Source organism: Melospiza georgiana, chromosome 2, assembly GCF_028018845.1.
Source record: "Melospiza georgiana isolate bMelGeo1 chromosome 2, bMelGeo1.pri, whole genome shotgun sequence".
Classification (NCBI taxonomy): Eukaryota; Metazoa; Chordata; class Aves; order Passeriformes; family Passerellidae; genus Melospiza; species Melospiza georgiana.
Window position 1 is genome coordinate 66085920 of NC_080431.1, and position 19615 is coordinate 66105534.

Below are 19615 nucleotides of genomic sequence, written 5' to 3' on the forward strand. Positions count from 1 at the left end.
AATGACGCCGGAAATAGCCAATCTGCCGGCGTGGCTGCTGCGGAGGGTGGGCTAGACCGGTCGGTGAGCTGCGGGTGTTGGCTGCAGGTGGGTGTGCGCTGCTCGGAGGGAGCGCTCAGGGGGGACCGGCGCCTCGCCGCCTGCGGAGAGGCGGCAGTGGCGGGGAGCGCCGCATGCCGCGGCCGGGCCGCGCTGTGAGGGAAGGGGATCCCTTTGCCCCATCCCGCCCGTCCTGTCGGAATTAGTCCTCCCTTAGAATGAACGGAGCCGCCGCGGGGCGCAGGCGCGGGCGGCTGAGCGTGCGCAGTAGGGGCGCTGCCGGCGCTGCCCTCCCGCGGCGGACGGGGCGGGGGCGATGGCGGCCGGTGCTGCTGCAGGGCTGGGATGGCAGATAACCCTGGCTGTGGCACAAGGAGCATAGCTGCCCGCTAAATTCCGCTTCCCTCGGCCCTGTTCGGCACTGGGAGGTGGTTATGGCCTCGAGGGGGTCCGGGGGAGGTGGTTCTTAGTGGCAGCGCGCCCCGTTGCGGACAGGTGATGCGCGGCCCGTCGCTGCCAGCAGCGCATCCTGCTGAGGTGTCGCCGCCAGCGCATCCATCCCGCTGCAGAGCCCTCCGGGGCCCTGGCAGAGCTGTCGCTGTCGCAGCGGGCCGGGCTCTGTGTACCTTTTATTGACCACAAAGAGGAGCTGATTGTCCCGAGAGCAGATGCAGCGCCTGCATCACCCGAGCGGGTTCTGGCTCCTAAGGATCTGTGCAAACAAAAGGCTCTTGTATCTCGTGCTCTTTGTTCTGTTAAGAATTCCAATAGTTGTCAACTGGATTCCCATTTTTCCTCAATTATAGGCCATCTGTATATCCTCAAAAGGTAATAAGTTTGTTTGCCCTTTGGTTCTGGAGTTGAACCATAGCTAAAACCTGGGGCCTATTTGAAAATTTACAACCTGTCTTTCTGTTGCTTACCTTTAGAAATACTTGCACTTCATCCATCCCCTACTGACCATGTACAAATGATGCAAAAATGCTGAAAATTGTTTTATTGCAGGTATTTGTTACCATCCTCCTTTTTTGTTGTTGTTGTTCACCGTTGCTGGCTCACTGTTAATATGTAAAACTGCTGTTTCTGCACAGGCCAGAAGGTCTTTCTGTCCAGAATAAGTCTCAGTTATAGTTTAGTATAGATTGGTCTTCACAAAATATTTTAAACACAGAAGTAACTTGAATAAAAAAATGTTTAATCAAGGAATCAATTGGGTATTTGACTTATTTCAAAATATTGTTCCTATTTTTCTCCATGATTTAATGAAGCAAGGAATGGCATAATCTTTTTTGCATTATCCAAACCCATAGACAAAGTTAACTGACAGCAGAGGAGGATTTAACACCATCAAGAAAAAAAATCCCAGGAAAATGCTCTTCACTAATATCAAACTGTATGTGAGGCTTACATTTCAAACTTTGTATTCTGTGCACATTGAAGAGAAAATTGTGGCAGTTTGTATATTTAGTTACTGATAGGTTATAATACTAATGAATTGTGGATCTTACCTAGTTCAAAAAAAAAACCCCCCTCTGGTTTGATTGATAGGTTTGGCTTGTCCACGTTCTCTACTTCAGAGATTTAAACATGTAGCGCTTCTTTTCACTAGTGGATGAACGTTTTTTTTAAATCAGCTTCGTGTGTAAGTGCAATCTGAAGCTTAAGGTGCATTGTATAATATGTAGTATAATTATGGATGTATTCAATATAAACACACATTTTTAAGTAAAACATGCTATTATAATAAGGTATGCTAAAATAATCTCTAAAGATGCTCAATATTTCATGCATGTTTTGAAAAAAAACCCACATTTTAATCACATGCAAAAGTGACAGACTACAGAAGCCATTAAAATCTGTCATTTTCTTTTACAGAATTTGCAGTTATTTTCAGCAGAATTAGAAGTACAGTGTGTCATTTTAATTCCTTTTTTCCTGAAAATTAAAATTACAGTTCTTGATCTTTTTTTGGCAAAGGAAATAATTTACAAAATAACTTGGTGAATTAGAGAAATTTAATTTTAAGAGAAAATCCAGCCACTTTTACTTCTTTTAAGTGATTACTGCTTTATCTTAATGGGTTCATGTGTTTATCAGGGAATATGCACTTAATAATGACTGCTTGCAGAGTTGGAATCTTCCGCTCCGGAAATGCCTTCAGGAATTACTGGAATTTCCTTACTTCCTACTGATACCATGCTAGGTTTTTTTTCCATGTTGATTTTTTTCATCACTTCTAAAGAACACAAAGCTTTAAAGTCTCTGTGTCACCTTTCAATCTGAGAATATTATCCCAACATTTATTATTGATAAATGTCATTTTTGTGGATTAAATGTCGCAACAGGTCCTGTCCTCTTTTTTCTTTTGCTTGCTAAAATGATTGACTGAATATTATTTTTCTTTGAAGTTCAGTTATTTATGAAAAACCTGTGAGACTCAGTTGCATTGAAATTTCTAGGCAGGAACTTGGAATTCTCTTAGTGTTTTCAATCTCAGGCAATCAGTGACAATCAACACATTAATGGAATATAAAAGCACAGAACTTGTACTCAGTATTTATAGTTTAATTACATTTTAAGTGACTCTTGGCTTTTTAGTAGTCAGTCTTTTTAGTTCATTAGAAGTGTCACCAAATCCTACAGATATGCGTTCCACTCATACTCATCTTAGTGAATGTTAAATTAGATGCAGAGTGTAGAGTGGTGTTTTTAAAACTTATTAACAAGTCATTAATTTCTCTCCTTTTGAATGGACAAGGAATGAAAATAGCAAATCATCTTGATTGGGTATACAGTATACTCAATACTATAATACTTTTAATATTAGATCTTAGAATGTGATCTTGACCTTTTCAAAACATATATTAATGCACCCTTACATTTTGTATGGAAAAGACCCCCTGAAAGTTCTCTAGAGAAATCTATACAATTACTTCATCTTCACTGTGCTTAATTCTTTCATCCTGGGTGCATAAAATGTTCTGTAAAATACCAGGTCTTAAGATTTCCCTTTTTTAAAATCCTGGTCCTTAGTAAGACATACTGTCCAAGCTGGAGAAGGCCATGTAATAAACACAATGTTCCATTGAAGAACAATTTATTTCTCATAAGTTACCTGCTATGAAGTACAAAGATTTAATTTTTTTTTAATTGGCGAGTGCTGTAGCACAGCTGTATTGTGCTTTCAGGTAAAAGCAGATAGATTGTTTTACAATTGGTTGTAACTAATAAAGTACCAAATCAGGGTTGAGTTTTGACTAGTTTTGCCAGCTGTGTTGGAAGAGGAGAGAGCTCTTCCATGCATGTATGTCTACCTGCGCAGTGTTACCTCTAATTTCTGAATGGCCACTCCCTTGTGCTGGTACAGTCTGGAGCCTCAGCCCCGTTCCAAGGGTTTGGTCCTGTTTGTTGTCAGGCAGACACAGCCCTAAGGGGCTTTTCCTGGCAGAGTATGAGCTGAGCTATGTGAGATATTTATGTGTGCTCAGTGCTTCCACAAAGCAGAATTCCCTAGGCTATTTCAAAGTCACACATATTTATATGTATATTTTTATCTCTATTATAAAGTGATCAAACAGTTTGGTGTCTTTGCCACTGTCTTTCTGGACCCTCATTTGGGTGTTCATGCTTCACTGTTATTACACATCCTCTCCCTAGTTTGATATCTTTTCCTTGGTTATTCACCAAGAAATAATTGCACATCTTCCACCATTCTCAACTTCATTAGCATATTTAAACTTCTCTAACCATTTTGTTTATCAGTTGTAGCAGCTAAGGCTATTTGGACTGTTAGTTTAGCAAAATCTTTTCAGCAGAAGTGTTTATTAATATACGCACATTATGTGAGTATGTTCCCATCAGTGCTTTGGTAGGAACTACAACAGATTCTGCACAAAAAAAAGTTCATCTCTGCTCAAAGGTCACTTCACAGTTCTGTTTCCTTTACTGTTTCTGATCTGTGGGATGGATGTGAAAGTCATTTCTAGGACATCTGTTGCAGTGGTTATGATTTTAGTGTATGCCTGAATGTTCTGAAAATGTCTGTCCTGATGTTTTTGGTCTCCTTTATGAGTTTAACAGTATGATGTGTTTATAGTTTCCTAGTGTAATATATAGGATTCAACATATATCCAGGTTATTAAATTCATATCTAAAAGGTCATTTGAACTTCCCGAAGGAAAAGTATAAAAAAATAAATTAATGCATTTCAGTGTCTTCTAGGTACAGAATTATAAGAACACTTAAGAAGGATTGTTGATGGTGCTAACTAAAAAACAATCATAAATATGTTGCATCTTCCATATATCTTTGGAAAGGGAGCATTAGCATTGGTGAAGTGAAAAGTTCCACTAGAAATTCAGTGAGGTTTTGGCAGCTGTTTGCATGGAATCAAGGTCAGTTAAACACTTTCTTGTAGCTTTTTACAAATGCTTAGATACTATGAGGAATGTGTGTATAACTCATATTTTGACTGTGGTCTTATCAGAGTTCTCAGTGTGGTTACCTGGCATCTGGGTCAATGAGCTCTTTATGTTCTAGACTGCTCCATCCCTTAGTGTCCTGGGAAAAGGACAGTGTTAAATCTGGCAAAGGCTTGTAACCAGGTGATCCCTCATGGCCCTTCCAACCCAAACCACTCTATGCTTCTACGACAGAGGGGTCTCATAAACAGCACAGCTAATGAGGTCTGGGCCCTTATTACTGGATGCTGTGACAGATCATAAGAATGCTCTTACCCTCTGAGCTCTCAGGCTGTCCCTTATTTCATCCACCATAATGACCAAAAGTAGTTTACTATCCCTGTTGGGGTCTCTACCTTGTCACAGTGACCCCGAGAAGAGTTTGGAAGTCCCTTTTCCCAGCCCGGCACTTGAAGAAAGAGTCAGGGCTCTTCATTTCTCGGTCTCAAGGTTGTTTTTTGTATCTTATCTATAAAAGTTTTCTCCTGTCCTGCTGAGGTCCCCTGTCATGGGGGACCTCAGCAGGATAGGAGAAAGAATTTTATGTCTTTATACTAAAAACTACGTTTACAATGTTTACAATTACTTTCCAATACCTATCACCTATGTTAGACAGTGAGCTTCTTCTCTAAACCAATCTAAAAGTGCCAACATCACAGCAGAAGAGGGAGGCCAAGAAGAAGAAGAAGGAGAAAGGCTGGACATGTCCAGATCCCTTCATCTTGCCCCCTAGATCTCCATTCTAAAAACCCCAAAATCTGCTTTTTCACCTCATGATAAATTTGCTGTCATTCTACTTAATTTGTTGTGGCTTGCAGATCTTCATCTAAGGTTGGTAACTTGCTCCATGGGTCATAATCAAAACCACAGGCATTTTGGGCTCTGTGCCAGGGTCTCTGAGACCTCTGGCAGGGGTCTTGGCTGCTCAGGACAGCCAGAGGGATGTCCTGGGTCCTGGCATATCCCCAGCCTTCTGTTCAACTGCTCGCTGCTCTGTGGCCCTACACAGACCGGCCATTGCTTGCCACTTGACTGTCAGGCATGCAGAATCTGTCCCCTCAGCTGGACACCTGTACAGATAGTTTTGAGAGGTACATGTATGTCCCCTTCACATGTGTTATATGGGGTTGACCTTAATAACTGTGAAGTTTGTATCAGTTTTGACTGTAGCAGCCAACTGGCCTTGTGTTTCAGGTGTTATCCAATAAAAATAAGCCAGGGAAAATGTTTAAATTTTAACTTTAGGAGAGTTTAGTTTTGGAATAGTTTTGAGTTGTCTTTGTCAACCAGTTGTTGGTTTGTTGTTTTTTTGGTTTTTTTTTTCAGAAAAGCAGGCTAATAGCTAAGGGGGCATTTGCCAGTGTAGGTCTGTAAAGGTCCAGGAGGAGCAGGGAGGTTTTGCCAGGTGGTGAGAGATCGGATCACGCACAGCAGTACTTGTGTCTTGTTCCAGGAGAGGCTGCAAGGCTGGTTGCTCAACAACACACAGATGTGTCTTAAAAAGGAAAAGTAAGAGATCCCAGATCTAATGAACCCTTTACTGGAGCTTGTTTCTTGGTAATCCACAATAAGATAGGCCTTTTAATGGGAATCCTGGGGGACTTTATGGAGCAAATAAAAAGAGGGGTGTTCCCCAGCATTCCTGAGCTGCAGACCTCTTCCATGTATATTTGCACCCCCTAAGTTTCTTACCCTTTTATCAAATATTTATAAAAACCCCTACTGATCAAATATTTATAAAATCCCCTACTGATAATTAATATGGCTTTGTAGAAGAATGCATGAAATAATTATAAATGCCTTGTTTAACATACCAAGTTTTAGCAGAATTGTTAAGAGAGTTTGAAGGGCTCTAAAATCATCAGCAGATTCAGTGAAGTGGTACATTAATACCAAAATTATAAAGTAAGTCAGGAATTGGCTACAAGACAGCTAGAAATTGAATTTATTAATATGTATTTTTTTAATAGAGAGAAGGGTGAATTAGGCTAAGTCATCGCACAGTGTTCATTACTACATTCCTTAATTGTGGACAAAAACATTAAAGATGGACTGCTGAATTTTGCTTTTGAGAAAATAATGAGATACTGCTATTAGAGATTAGGATTAGGATGCACTAGATGACTTGGAAATTGGTCTAGTGAGACAGTGATGAGGTCTGAACCATAACATTGTACAACAAATGTCGTATCAGTGAAAGAAATTTAGGATCAAACCAGAGTAAAGAGAAAACTGCAAGCAATAATAAGGAAAACCAGAAACTCAGCCTTATAAGTGAACCTTGGAAAGTTTGACAATTATTCATTCTAATGAAAGTTGAGAATATCAACACTCTTGATAATTGTAAGAATGAATAAATATACAAAGGAAAATGATGTCAAATAACAATTTTTACAGAAGAACAAATATATGTAAGCATTAATAAATTGATGTGTAATTAAGAGGTTTACAGTCTCTACACCAATGTACTGGAATAGAGTATTTGTGGTAATAGTGTGGTAAAAGAAAACTTTCTGAAACATTGATTGCTTGTGTGAAAGTGATCATATGATGTCTTGTCTAAAATAGCATAGTTCAACTTGATTACAGTAGATGTTTCCATCTTCATAATACAAATACAAATATTACTGAAATTGGTAATTTTATCATCAGAAAGCATATTGTAGGTTGGACCTTGCTATAGAAATGACATGTAAGTGGAGAAAGATGTCTAGTATCAATTGTCAGTTCCAGAATTTTGCAGAAAGGTTTATGTTTCTTTTAGAAGAAGTGTTATTTGACGTGATGCCAAATAAACTTTGAAATTCACTTTCTTTTATAAAAAAGTTTCATTCAAATGTGGGAAACTAATGTTATTGAAGCAACTCTGCTTTTGAAGATTCAGCCTTTTGAGGAGCAGGCTTTTAAATTCATAAGAAAAGGGTATTCTAGAGAATTCTGACATAGGAAAAAGTTTCATGATTTATGGAAGTTGGGGTTTATGAGGCCATACATTATCAGAATAAATGGTGGTCTTGTTCTTCTGTATTTTCCTAGTTCCTCAGGCTTAGAATGGAAAGAGTGAATACGTTGAGATTGTCTGGCCATGGGAAGGAGAAGATGCCTGCTCCAAGGGTGCCAGTGCTGGCAGCAAGATCACTGGATCTCTTCTCTTCCAGGAGACATGGAGGTCTATTTGTGGTTGGAGCTACCTGACTAGATAAAGTATAGATCAGTCTGCTGTGAAAGTACCTCACATGAAGACTGCCTGATGGTTTAGTTTCCGCTGAATATATCTTGTTATCAGATGAGCCTTTTCAGAAAATTGAAAACCAAAACCAGTATTTTCTTGTTTCTGGATTTTGTTTGGAATGTTTTGTCCCCTGTCAATTCAGGTGGGCCATTATCTGTTACTGATTTTAATTGGAATTGTGGAAGCAAAATCCTGGAATAAAAAAAAAAATTGGAATGTTTCTTTAAGCTTTAAAATAGGCAGACTTGACTCAGATTTTCAGTAAGGGCAATTTATGCAATAAATAAATAGCTCTTTAAATAGGTGTAAATAAAATATAATCATGTTTGAAGTTTCTTTATATTGACAAAGTGGTTGTAAAAAACAGTTCAAACCAATTTACCATAGAAAAAACCACCCTTCAGTGTAGGGATTTTCACCAGAGAAAAACTTGGCTACTGAAAGGGAGATGGTCTTAAATTTAAATGTGTTCTAAAGCCAGTTAATTTACGCCACTGTAAAAGAAACTTAAAATGGGCAAACACAAAGCTTCCTAACATGACTAGAGGTACATGACAAAATCAGTTTCAATTGACTAAGCACTCAAAGGTGTACTGTCAAAAAACTGTCTCTAAATGACCCTGTTTGGTAAGTCGCAGCAATCCTGTTATTCAGTCAGGCTCTTGGTGTTGTTTGTATGCCATTATTGCAGTCCAGAGTGCCTCATGGGAATCCACTTAGGATGCAGTCTAATAGCCTCTGTCTCCCTTCCACTGCAAGATGTAGAGTGATCAGCCTTTTGGAATGTAAAATATGTAACTAAGTTTTCTTTTTCCATCTTAATTTTACATAAAATTGTAAAAATGTGGGGTTTTTTGAGGGTAAGCCTAGGACTAGTCTTTCTCTTAATTGACAATTAAACACACTCCTTGATGTGCTTCCTGTGTACTTTTATTAAAAAAAATTCTTACAGGTGGGTATTATCTGTAGAATTGTTCTTTGATATATGGCAGATAATCTACTTTACAAAACTTGCCATATGAATATATTTTACAAAGTAGTAGTATTACCAAAGTCACTTGTAACACAAATTTCTAACTGTGCATATGATACACAAACTAAATTCAGTGCTGGGAACTTCTTTGTTTGTTTTATGGTGTATTGATTTCGTTTGGTTTTTTTTAATAATAAGACTGTAGAATCAATTACTTATTTTTCCATTTCAGGAATAGATTGAAGAAAACATGGCCAATCAACGGGATTACATTAGCAGACCTATTTGCAATGGAATTTCTGTTCCTGAAAATAAAATCAATTCCTTAGTGGCTGAAGGTCATGGACAACAAATTCTAAAAGTACTACAAAAGTTCAGAGAACAAAATATATTTTTTGATTTTAAAATTCGTGTGAAAGATGAAATAATTCCCTGTCATCGTTGCGTACTGGCAGCATGCAGTGATTTTTTCAGGTAAACCTAATTTTGGTGTGAGTTTGCAGGAAATAGATTGCAAGTTCTCTGGGAGGGAAGGAGGGAGGGAATAGAATTTAAAAACAAAACAAAACAAAACCAAAAATTAAAAAAATTATCACAATTTACATATGTCTGCAGAGTTTTGAGCACAGCATTCAAACATCCTTTTAGGGGTATGCGAGATACAGCTCTTTGTATTTACAGAAAGCCATGAGGACTTTATGAATCAGATTCCAACAGCAGTTGAAACTCTGTAATAAAAGTTTCAAATCATAAATATGTGGTTCGGCTGTTAGGTTGAACTGACACAGGTTATGTATGTTTAAGAGTTACCTGTTGCCTGTATCAGTACTTGAAGTTCTGCAAGGATATTGTTTCAGTTTTTATATCAATTTTTATATGATAGTCTATGTACTTTGACACATTCAGGTTGTGAAACGATTGATTACAAATACATCTTGTAATCTTGTACTGAGCAATTGTGGATAAATTGTACATAACTTTGGAATGGAACTGGTTTTTGTTTGTCCAAGAAGAGTGGTCGGTATTGTAGAAATTGTCTTCAGAGGTATTTAAATAGATATGCATACTTTTCCTAAACTACAGATTTCATCTTTTCAGCATGAAATGGATCTTCCTTCTTGTGCTTAAAGCTGTGTATTCTTAAGGGACAGTCTTCATTCACATACAGAATATTAATTTATAAATAAGCCTTGCTAACCTTTTTATTAGAAAGATTCAAACTTTCAGTTCCACACTGAAAGTGTTTCTGAATAGAGTTTACTAAAAACAAAGCTCAGACTCTAACAATGAAAAAATGGACTCTTGGGAATGAGTTAATAGCCTCAATTCGGTTGCCCGTATATAGGTGAGTGTTATTTTCAAATGTCCTGGAACATCCCATGGTCTAAGTGAGTCTGCCATGTATGACAGAAGATAGCTAGATGTGTTCTAAGAATTACTGAAAAAAAGAAGAAATGCGGATGAAATGAGCACTTTCTCCACTGTAGGAGCAGATTTGTTTTTTTCTCTGACACACAAGACTACTTTCATTTGTCTTTTAACTGCTTGACAGCACCAAGATGATCTGGTGGAAAGAAATACTAGGATGAAATAACTTCCAGTGGTAATTTTTAGAACTGAAGTTAAGCACATGGAAACGCGTGTGTCCTTTTCATTACCTACAGACTCTTCAGATTAAAAACTGCCTGGAGAGATCTATCCCTGCTCCTAATGGTTGATATGGTAGATAATAGCAGCCATCAGGTTCATAAGTCATCCTGCTATGCAAGGCCCATTTTTTACCTTCAAAGAATAAAAAGTACCTAGGTCCACTACAAACATTTTGAAATGGAACACCTTTTGTCTTCCTTGGCCTTTGGACTTCTCTTAGTTTTGGTTTCATTGTGTAAACCGAATAATCAGCAACATTTTGATCCTCACTTGTTAGCTTTAAGAGTCAAAACCTTTGCCTACATTGCTCTTCTTCTATTAGTATTCTTCAGTTGCTATTTTACTCCTGAATTAGAGCTTTCATAGCTCATGGGTTAATGAGCAAAGGATTATAAGGGTCATCACTTAGTATGCAAAGAGGTCTTTGGGACACAGTTGTCTTATTGTAATTTTGTGTTCTTGTTCGGGAAGTCAGACAAGTTCCTCCTTTACCAGGTGTTCACATCCCAAAGAGTATGTGCTATACACAGGGATGTTTTTTTTTTTCCTCTTTGGCTTCAGAAAAAAATGAGATTTCAAAAATCCCATACAACAGAGATACTAAGTGTATAACTGAACTATGATATAACACTTTTTTAGTATGAATTAACTGATATATTAATATCCAGATTCTCTGCTTTGCATTTGATGATTTATCAAACTCTTCCTCCCTTATTATCTTGTGTCATATTCAGAAGCCACTGCTATCCTAGCTTGAGGCTTAGTCTCTGGGAGGGTAGGGCAAGGGATATTGCAGCACTGTTCTGTTGCTAGCACTTACTTGCTTGTAAAACTTTAATTATTTTATCTTGCCGTGTTAGATTGTGTGAAAGAGTTAAATGTTATTACATAGTTAGAATAAAGCAGTTAAAGTTGTAATAAAATTTCCACAAATCTCCTGGTCAATAGTTCATTCCACAATTTCAACCATCATCTTTGTATTCAGTCACAATCTACTTTCTGCACGGTTTCTTTATGTCATGCAATCATATCAAAATCTCATTTTTTCTCTGACATTGGCCTGTACTCATACATCTCTCTGTCAACTCTAAAGCAAGAATTAAGTTTCCTTGTGTTTTTTCTCCCCATTTACCCCTTACCTACTTTTATTTCTGAGGACTACACCCATCATCTGTCTGGCCATTTGCTCAGCCTGCAATTTGGAAGGGTTTTTTTTTCCACATAATTTTATGTACTCATCCACATTGCATGACCTAACTCATAGGGCTTTTTTACTATGTATTTTTTTAAATCAGGCTTTCTTTCCCGAAGTTGAAACTGATGCTGTCCTGAAATATTTCACATATTCTTTCATGCTGAGAGCTGCAGACTTCATCACCATTTGTGAAAATGCATACAAAACACAAGTGCTGCAATGATTTTGTTAAGCCATCACACTGAATATGTTCTTATCACCAATGTTTTTTTTTCAAACACACCAAGTAATTTCATTGTTCATATAAGAACCTCCACAATTTAGACCAATTTTAGACCAGCCCACATTATTAAGTGCCCCTAATTGTCTCCTTCCACAACAGTGTTCTCATCTGTTTGCTGAATCTTTAATTTGTGTGTATATCTTGTGTATTCTATTCACAGAGCCATGTTTGAAGTTAATATGAAAGAACGGGATGATGGCAATGTTACTATTAGTAACCTATCACCCAAGGCAGTGAAAGCTTTTCTTGATTATGCTTACACAGGAAAAACAGAGATAACCAATGATAATGTGGAAATGCTGTTCCAACTGTCGTCATTTCTTCAAGTTTCACTCCTTTCCAAAGCTTGCAGTGACTTCCTAATAAAAAGTATTGATCTTGTGAATTGCTTACAGTTGCTTTCTCTATCAGAAAGTTATGGGTCTGTCCGCTTGTTTGATCATGCGCTAGATTTTGTACAACACCACTTTTCATTGCTGCTCAGATCGAGTGACTTCTTGGAGATGAATTTTGAGATATTACAAAAATGCCTTGAGGCTGATGAACTAGATGTCCCTGAGGAAGAATCAGTGTTGAAAGCTGTCCTCCAATGGACCAAACACAACTTAGAAACACGGCAGAAATACCTGCCTAATTTGATTAAAAAAGTGAGATTACACCAGTTACCTGAAAAGACTTTGCAGGACTTTCTGCATTCTGAAGAGCACTTACTTAAGAGTGCTAATTGCTCAGTAATAATCAATGATGCAGTTAAAAGTGTGCAGAACTTCAGTGGATTGTTTCCAGATGCACGTCCTTCAACAACAGAAAAATATATATTTGTTCATAAAACTGATGAAGATGGAGAAAACAGACATACGTTCTGCTACAACATCAAAACAGATAAATGGAAAGAACTACCACATACGCACATGATTGATCTGCCAGGGTCAAGTTTGTCTAGCTATGGAGAAAAAATATTTATAACTGGAGGATGCAAGGGTAATTGTTATAGGACTGTCAGGCTTCATATTGCTGAACCATTTCATGATGCCACTGACCAAACCTGGTGCTACTGCCCAGTCAGCAATGAATTCTCCATAGTGTCAGCTATGAAAAAACCAAGGACAATGCACACATCTGTTGTAACCTTAAATCAGCTCTTTGTGATAGGTGGAAAGACCAGAGGAGCTCAAGAAACGCGGAGTCTTTTGGATGTAGAATCCTATAACCCTCTTTCCAAAGACTGGAAATCTGTAAGCCAGTTACCAAGAGGTATCTACTATCCAGAAGCAAGTGCATGCCAGAATATAATTTATGTCCTTGGCTCAGAAGTAGAGATTACTGATGCCTTTAATCCGTCCCTTGACTGTTTCTTTAAGTATAACGCTATGACTGATCAGTGGTCTGAGCTTGTAGCAGAATTTGGGCAGTTTTTCCATGCAACTCTAATCAAAGCTGTTCCAGTGAACTGCACATTGTACATATGTGATCTCTCCACCTACAAGGTTTACAGTTTTTGCCCAGAAACCTGTGTTTGGAAAGGGGAAGGATCTTTTGAATGCGCTGGCTTTAATGCAGGGGCAGTTGGGACAGAAGACAAAATTTATATACTAGGTGGTGATTATGCTCCAGAAGAAATCACAGATGAAGTTCAAGTCTACCACAGTAGCAGGTCTGAGTGGGAAGAAGTTTCACCAATGCCAAGAGCCTTAACTGAGTTTTACTGTCAGGTCATTCAGTTTAATAAATATAGGGACCCCTGGTCACCTGTACTGACAATTTGCTCTGGAGAATTTTGAAACTCCCAAGTTAAAAGAGTCTATTTAAATGCACAAGTTGTAGAATAGTTTTTAAATATTAGTTTACAGATGGAGAAATATGTACTTATTTGTTTAAATTTTCAGTTTTGATTAAATGCTGTAGGATTGCTTTTGGAAGACTCCATTAAAATGTCATTCATCCTAGTCATTATACAGACAGTATTATATACTTAATTTTATATACAACTCTTCTCTGTAATTATTAGAATAATTTTAAAAATTATATTAATTTTCCAAAAAGAATATTCATGAGGAATTAGTTATGTAATATGTGTCATTATTTCTGTAATATTCACAGTTGTCCCAATAGACAAATTGCTAAATGAGAAAACTGATTGTGTACTGTTTTCCCTATGTAACTGAAGTTTAAAAGACATTTTCATTAGTGCGATTCAGATTTTCTATGTTCATAAACCTGTAAGAGGAATACATTGTCAGCTTTATCTTATCACAATGACCTTAGCAAGGACAAGAGCCAAAGTGACCTTCACAGTATTAAAACCAGGTATTTAACTTGAAGAGACTGATAATTCCTGGCATCTTACTTCAGCTCTTCAGTTTTGCCAGTTTTTCTCCATCCTTGTGCCTTAGTAGTAGCTTTATTTTCTGTTTCCATGCCATTAACTGTGGCAAAGTAAGCTTCAATAACATGCTGCATGGTAGGTAAGATTTCTACAGGACAGATGATTCATGTGAATACCTTTGCTTCAGTCATGTTGCTAACTAAAGAAAGAAGACTTCAGGATGTTTTCTGTCAGAAGCCTTCATCTCTGAAGTCTTCAGTGCTACCTACTAAGCAGTCACTAGGCTGCTTATAGCAGCAAGCTGTAAACTGAACCGTAGCTGTTGCTTCTGTTAACTATGGGAAAATGTTGTATCTTGTCATACATCAAATATAAAGTTACAAAACTACCCCCCCATATTAAAAGGCAATAGTAAATAGTATTTCTGATGTGAGAAATCATATCTTGTGGTTTAAATTAATTAAAACACTTTCTCTTGAACTTCATTGTATTTTTTAGATGAAAAAATATTACACAGTTAACACTTCACAATATATTGCTTGATAAACTTTAAGTAGTCAGCTATGATAATGTTAAAATTGTAATGGACTTTTAGTGCTAATATTAGTCTAGCCATATATTCTGAAGTAAATTTGATCTCATGCTTACAAAGTCAGTCTTCTTTCTGACAGGAGGACACTGAAATTAGCTAGGTTTCATAAATTAATTTGGATTCTTCCACAGCCTGAGAATTTCCTTTCTTACCAGGTATCCAGATAAGACACTGAGAGCCCTTATGTTCCCTATAAGTGTTGTGAAAGCAGTAAGGTTGTCTTCTGCCAGACAGAAATCATGATTCTAAACATTTAATCACATCTTTTCAAGAAGTTTAAATAATTAATAAAATTTAGTGAGGCATCAGAGACATCTTTTATATGTCTTGAGACAATTGTGGTAAGTTCATTATCACATCACTACTGCATGTACTTTTTGTAAAACCCAAGCTGAATATTAATGCTTAAAGCTTAATATTGCCTAGAACAGGCTTCTGTTTTAAACAGTAAACAATGGAAGGTTCTGATTCTGTGACTGACTCTGTAATTTGTTATGAGATACCCTTACAAATTTAGATAACATTCATCATAGCAATTTTCATAAGCATGTAAAATAAAATCATGTATATTTGGAATAGAGCAGGACCCTTCCACTCAGTAATTTCTGTATATTAATATGTGTGTGAGTTCTGTAGAAGTTAGTAGCTTGCTACAGTATTTCAGGCAACTTCCCCATTTATTTTGTTTTTTTTTTTTTCATAATAAGTCTCCATATTTTAACTAAACGTAGCTAGGTAACCTCTACAATCACCTTGCAGAAATGCAAGTATTTTTGTATTGGGACACAACTACTTTTTGTTAGTGCAAAGCAAATGTATTGGGTAGAGAGAGGAAGAATACTATTCCTACTTACTGAAACAATAGGAAAAAACCAAACACATAGGAAAATGAGAGTTTTAGTTTTAATGAAGCTACTCAGGGTAGCATAGAGACTTCATTAACCATTAATTATTGCAACTTGTCACATCATTGGAATAAAAGGCCCAATTCACCTTTGCTTATGTATTTGTGTTGTGTTTATACCTGAGTAATATGAGTATACAATTTATGCGTTGAGAAAAGTGACATAATATGCCCGTAGTACATGGGTATAAATAGCTATGCAAATTGAAAGAGACTAGAGAATTGCAAGGGTGTTTTAATTGCCACTGTCATGACCAGATTGCTGGGTCACATAAACAGCAAGCGAGTGAGTCATTCAGGTGATGCTCTTTCCTCTAAGTTTTTGCCTACAGCAGATCTTTTTGGCAGTCTTCCACCCAGCTACTTGCTATAAGATTCTGGCATCTGACATCAGACAGAGCAATGACGTATGTGAGAAATTCCTCAGTGCAGAGGAATTATAGACAGTGAAAACTGACTGTAGCTGAATTGGGAAAATAGACATGCTTCTTTAATATTCTACACTATACTTGTGCAGGAACTAATGTCAGTTCCCAGTCTGAAAAATCATTCACGGATTTCACAGGGAGGTGAGCTCTTACTCAGTGATCAGGAAATAATGTAGTAATGTCAGTTACTTTCTAGTATTGCTTACAGAGAAGTTACTGTGAAATGGTACTGATTTTCTGCAGTTAGGCACATCAACCTGTACTACAGCTCTCACAGAAGGAAAAAGGATCATTTGCCACATTTCCACATACAAAGTATTAAATCTGGTAGCAGAACAGAATGCAGAAGAAGCAGAAGTGTTAGGAAGTCATGTTTAAAAACAAGGCTTTATCATAGAAGAAAGGACCTATGTTCCAAACCCTGTGATTAATTGCTAATGATGTAAGAAATCTCAGTGAACTACACAAAAAAAAAAATATTTCCTTGAGTAACTGTTGTAGTCTGGATCAAACTGATTTTTCAGTCTACAGAGCATTTATGCAATTAAAAAAAAAGTCACAAAATTAATGCAAAGTGAGTTTTTAAAAATCTTTTATGACTTTTCAAAGCTCTTTGAATCAAAGCTTTATGAAAAAGTACCTTCCTCTAAAGATAGTAACTAGATTAACGACTATGTACGTTCTCACTGAAATAGAGTGATGTTTAAACATACAAAATGCATGTAAAATTATAATCTACTATTTGCACTTAAATGATGTAACCAAAACATTTCTAATAGTATTCTATTTTATGTCACAGAATACATTATAAGCATGACCAGTATAATATACACGAAGATAATATATATTGTATGTGGGATTTTAATATCCAATGATGATTATATTGGATAATCTTAATTTTTAAAGAATGCTATCAAAATGTTATGGCACTTTGGTAATGTTATCATACTGGTTTAGTTGTTATAATGAATATCAATTATTCAGGTATTTTATTGATTATGTTTGCACAGACCTGATGATTATTATTTAAGGACTAATTAATCTGTTTTCTATATTCTAAATACATTTGTAGTAAGTCAGTTTACTGCTGTTAAAATTCGTTATATTCACAAAATTGAGTAGATTTTCTGGGTCAGATTTATTTATGTTATTACTCTGTGAAGAAAACTGTTTACCTCCTGTGGTTAGTAAAGGGTAGTAGGTAAGGTATAGGCTATAGAATGTGCTGACTGCAGTTCCTAATGTGGAGATTAATTTTAGATGTTTCTGTTTGTAGGTGACCAACAGGAGGCAGCATAAGATCTCTTATAATTAAAACAGACTGAAAACAGGGATGTATTTGACAATATTTATAGTTGAGCATTATGCTCAATTTACTTTTTTCCTTCTAACAGCCAGTAAAGCATAGAGAACAGTAACATTTCGCTGCTGCCTGGGCTCTGCTGATATGTGGAAAGTATGATACTACACATTTGCTGAGATGTTCATTCTTTTGTGAAATAAAGCACTGAGCAACTGAATCCTTCTTGGGTCTCTTTTTTTTTTCTTTTTTTTTTTTTTTTCCAGTGAGTTTTAAACTGCAGAGATTCTACAGTGTTTCTAATGCAGGTAATCTCTTTTGGGATTTGTTGGTTTGTTTTTTTCCCTTCAGTTGGAGAACATTTTGAATGCCATAACCAAGAAGGCAGTTAGCATGGATGAAAACTGCAGTGAGGGTGGTTTATAATTATCCTTAGACCTTGTATTTGTATTTCCTTTGCATACTGAATTACTGTTCCCATGCTAATTTTAATTGTCTGCTGAAAAGTTTTTAAGTTTACCATGGTAAGGTACTCAATTAAATTGGTATCATTTTTTAAAATTAGATCAGATTGATATACAGGTTTTTTTAACAGTTTAAGTATTGCAAATGATTGGGTGTTTATTGTTACTGAAATGGACCTTCCATACTTGTAGAAGGAAAAAGCTACAGAGTCCAAAATTTGCATGCCAAGACTTGCAGAAATGGCATCAATACAAAGTGATGGAGCCCAGTGTTGTCTTATATCCTTCCAAAACTGAAAATTCTGTAACCCCGAGACTCCTCTATAGATAGATTAGAGTTGCAGCAGTACAAATTGACTTTCCAACACTCCAAGGCCTTTGCCCCAATAGCCTTTCAGCTAGCAAAAGCCTTTTGGAGACATGTACAAAGCATTCCATCAGCATTCACAATATTAAAAGCTTATATTGAACAATTAAGGGATTCACAGACCAAATCTGAGAGCTTAAGTTGCATAACCCTGTGCACAATCAAAAGGAAACTGTATTTGTATGTTCTACAGATCCAGGGAATTCACCATGGACTTAAACAGTTTGTGTCTGAAGTAGACCATATGGTAGGGATTTTCCTCCTGTCATCAAAAGCAAGGAAGAAAGAATCTGGATTTAATTATTAAAATACACATAAATTACGCAAAAAAATCAAGTCAATTCACATAAATGGAGGAGGTCCAAGGATTTTTGTTGGAGGAATCTGTTATACACTCAGATTTTTCACCAGTGATTAACAGCCTCCATAAAAGTAGAGTAACAATTCTGGGAGAAAGTAGAGCTATTTAGGTTTATGTGCACAGCTACTCTAGGAAATAATATGATTCCTAGTTAAAATTATTCTAGGAATACTAATCATATTTAATGGGTTTGTCTTTCACAATAAAAGAAGGATATTCAACAAGGTATAATTAGGACTAATTATTTTTGCAGACTAGCAGAGGATCAGACTGTTAATGACCTCCCCTTTCCATCATTTATCCACCTACTTGCTCCTGAATCTAGTTTGAACTACCTTGCAAGACCTTTACAGAGTGCTTGAATTCGATTTCTGAGCACCAGAAAATTACGAGTTAAAATACTGGTGTCACCGTTGGGTCAGACATGTCATACACACACGTGATCAGGGTCCAAGAAAAAAAGTTTTTATTCTGAGTATTCTCTAGTTTATACACTCTTAACAAATCATGATCTTAAGCCATTAACTACATCACAATAACGTATTATATTAATTGGTGGAAAGCAATTAGTGTCAATGTAATTGGCAAAAGTTTTACAGAAATTTAATGAGGCATGTATACACATTTATTAATGCACGTAGTCTAACTTATAAAAATGTTCATGTATCTTTTCTAATCTGTTCCCATGCTGATGGCCTTGTCTTCTTCCTTGCTATGGATACACTCGAAAATCATCAATTATTATTTCTTCTAGTAACTCAGCTTTGTTTGCAGGCCAGCTGTCAAGCCCCTCCATATACTGGTAATAATGTAAAGGGAAGCCAAGTTCATGCATGGGTTTCAGTAAGAAATACCGCAGTGTTATATTTGTCAGCAATGTGGCATGGTCTTGCTCCACTACCCCTCACCATTTTCCTTTTTAACTGGATTTTCAGTACACAGTGGGCAACTATGGCAGCAACACTATCACTACCTGTTAGCAAACTGGTAAATTAATAGTTGGCTGAACCTGGAAAATACCATTTTAGGGGAGATTTGTAA

General features: G+C 36.8%; 1 protein-coding gene across 5 annotated transcripts; it reads left to right on the forward strand.

Annotated features, from left to right (window-relative positions):
• Positions 1-6: 6 nt before the first annotated feature.
• KBTBD3 (kelch repeat and BTB domain containing 3) lies at positions 7-17602 on the forward strand. Of its 5 annotated transcripts, none has more exons than XM_058019283.1 (4): positions 55-87; positions 7536-7668; positions 8937-9178; positions 11993-17602. In XM_058019283.1, the coding sequence occupies exons 3-4, from the start codon at positions 8955-8957 to the stop codon at positions 13611-13613; spliced, it is 1845 nt and encodes a 614-aa protein (XP_057875266.1). In that variant the 5' UTR covers positions 55-87; positions 7536-7668; positions 8937-8954; the 3' UTR covers positions 13614-17602. The 5 variants fall into 5 exon arrangements, with proteins under 5 accessions (XP_057875265.1, XP_057875266.1, XP_057875268.1 ...); XM_058019285.1 differs by lacking the exon at positions 55-87 and adding an exon at positions 3588-4433; XM_058019282.1 differs by lacking the exon at positions 7536-7668 and having other exon boundaries at positions 7-87.
• Positions 17603-19615: the final 2013 nt, after the last annotated feature.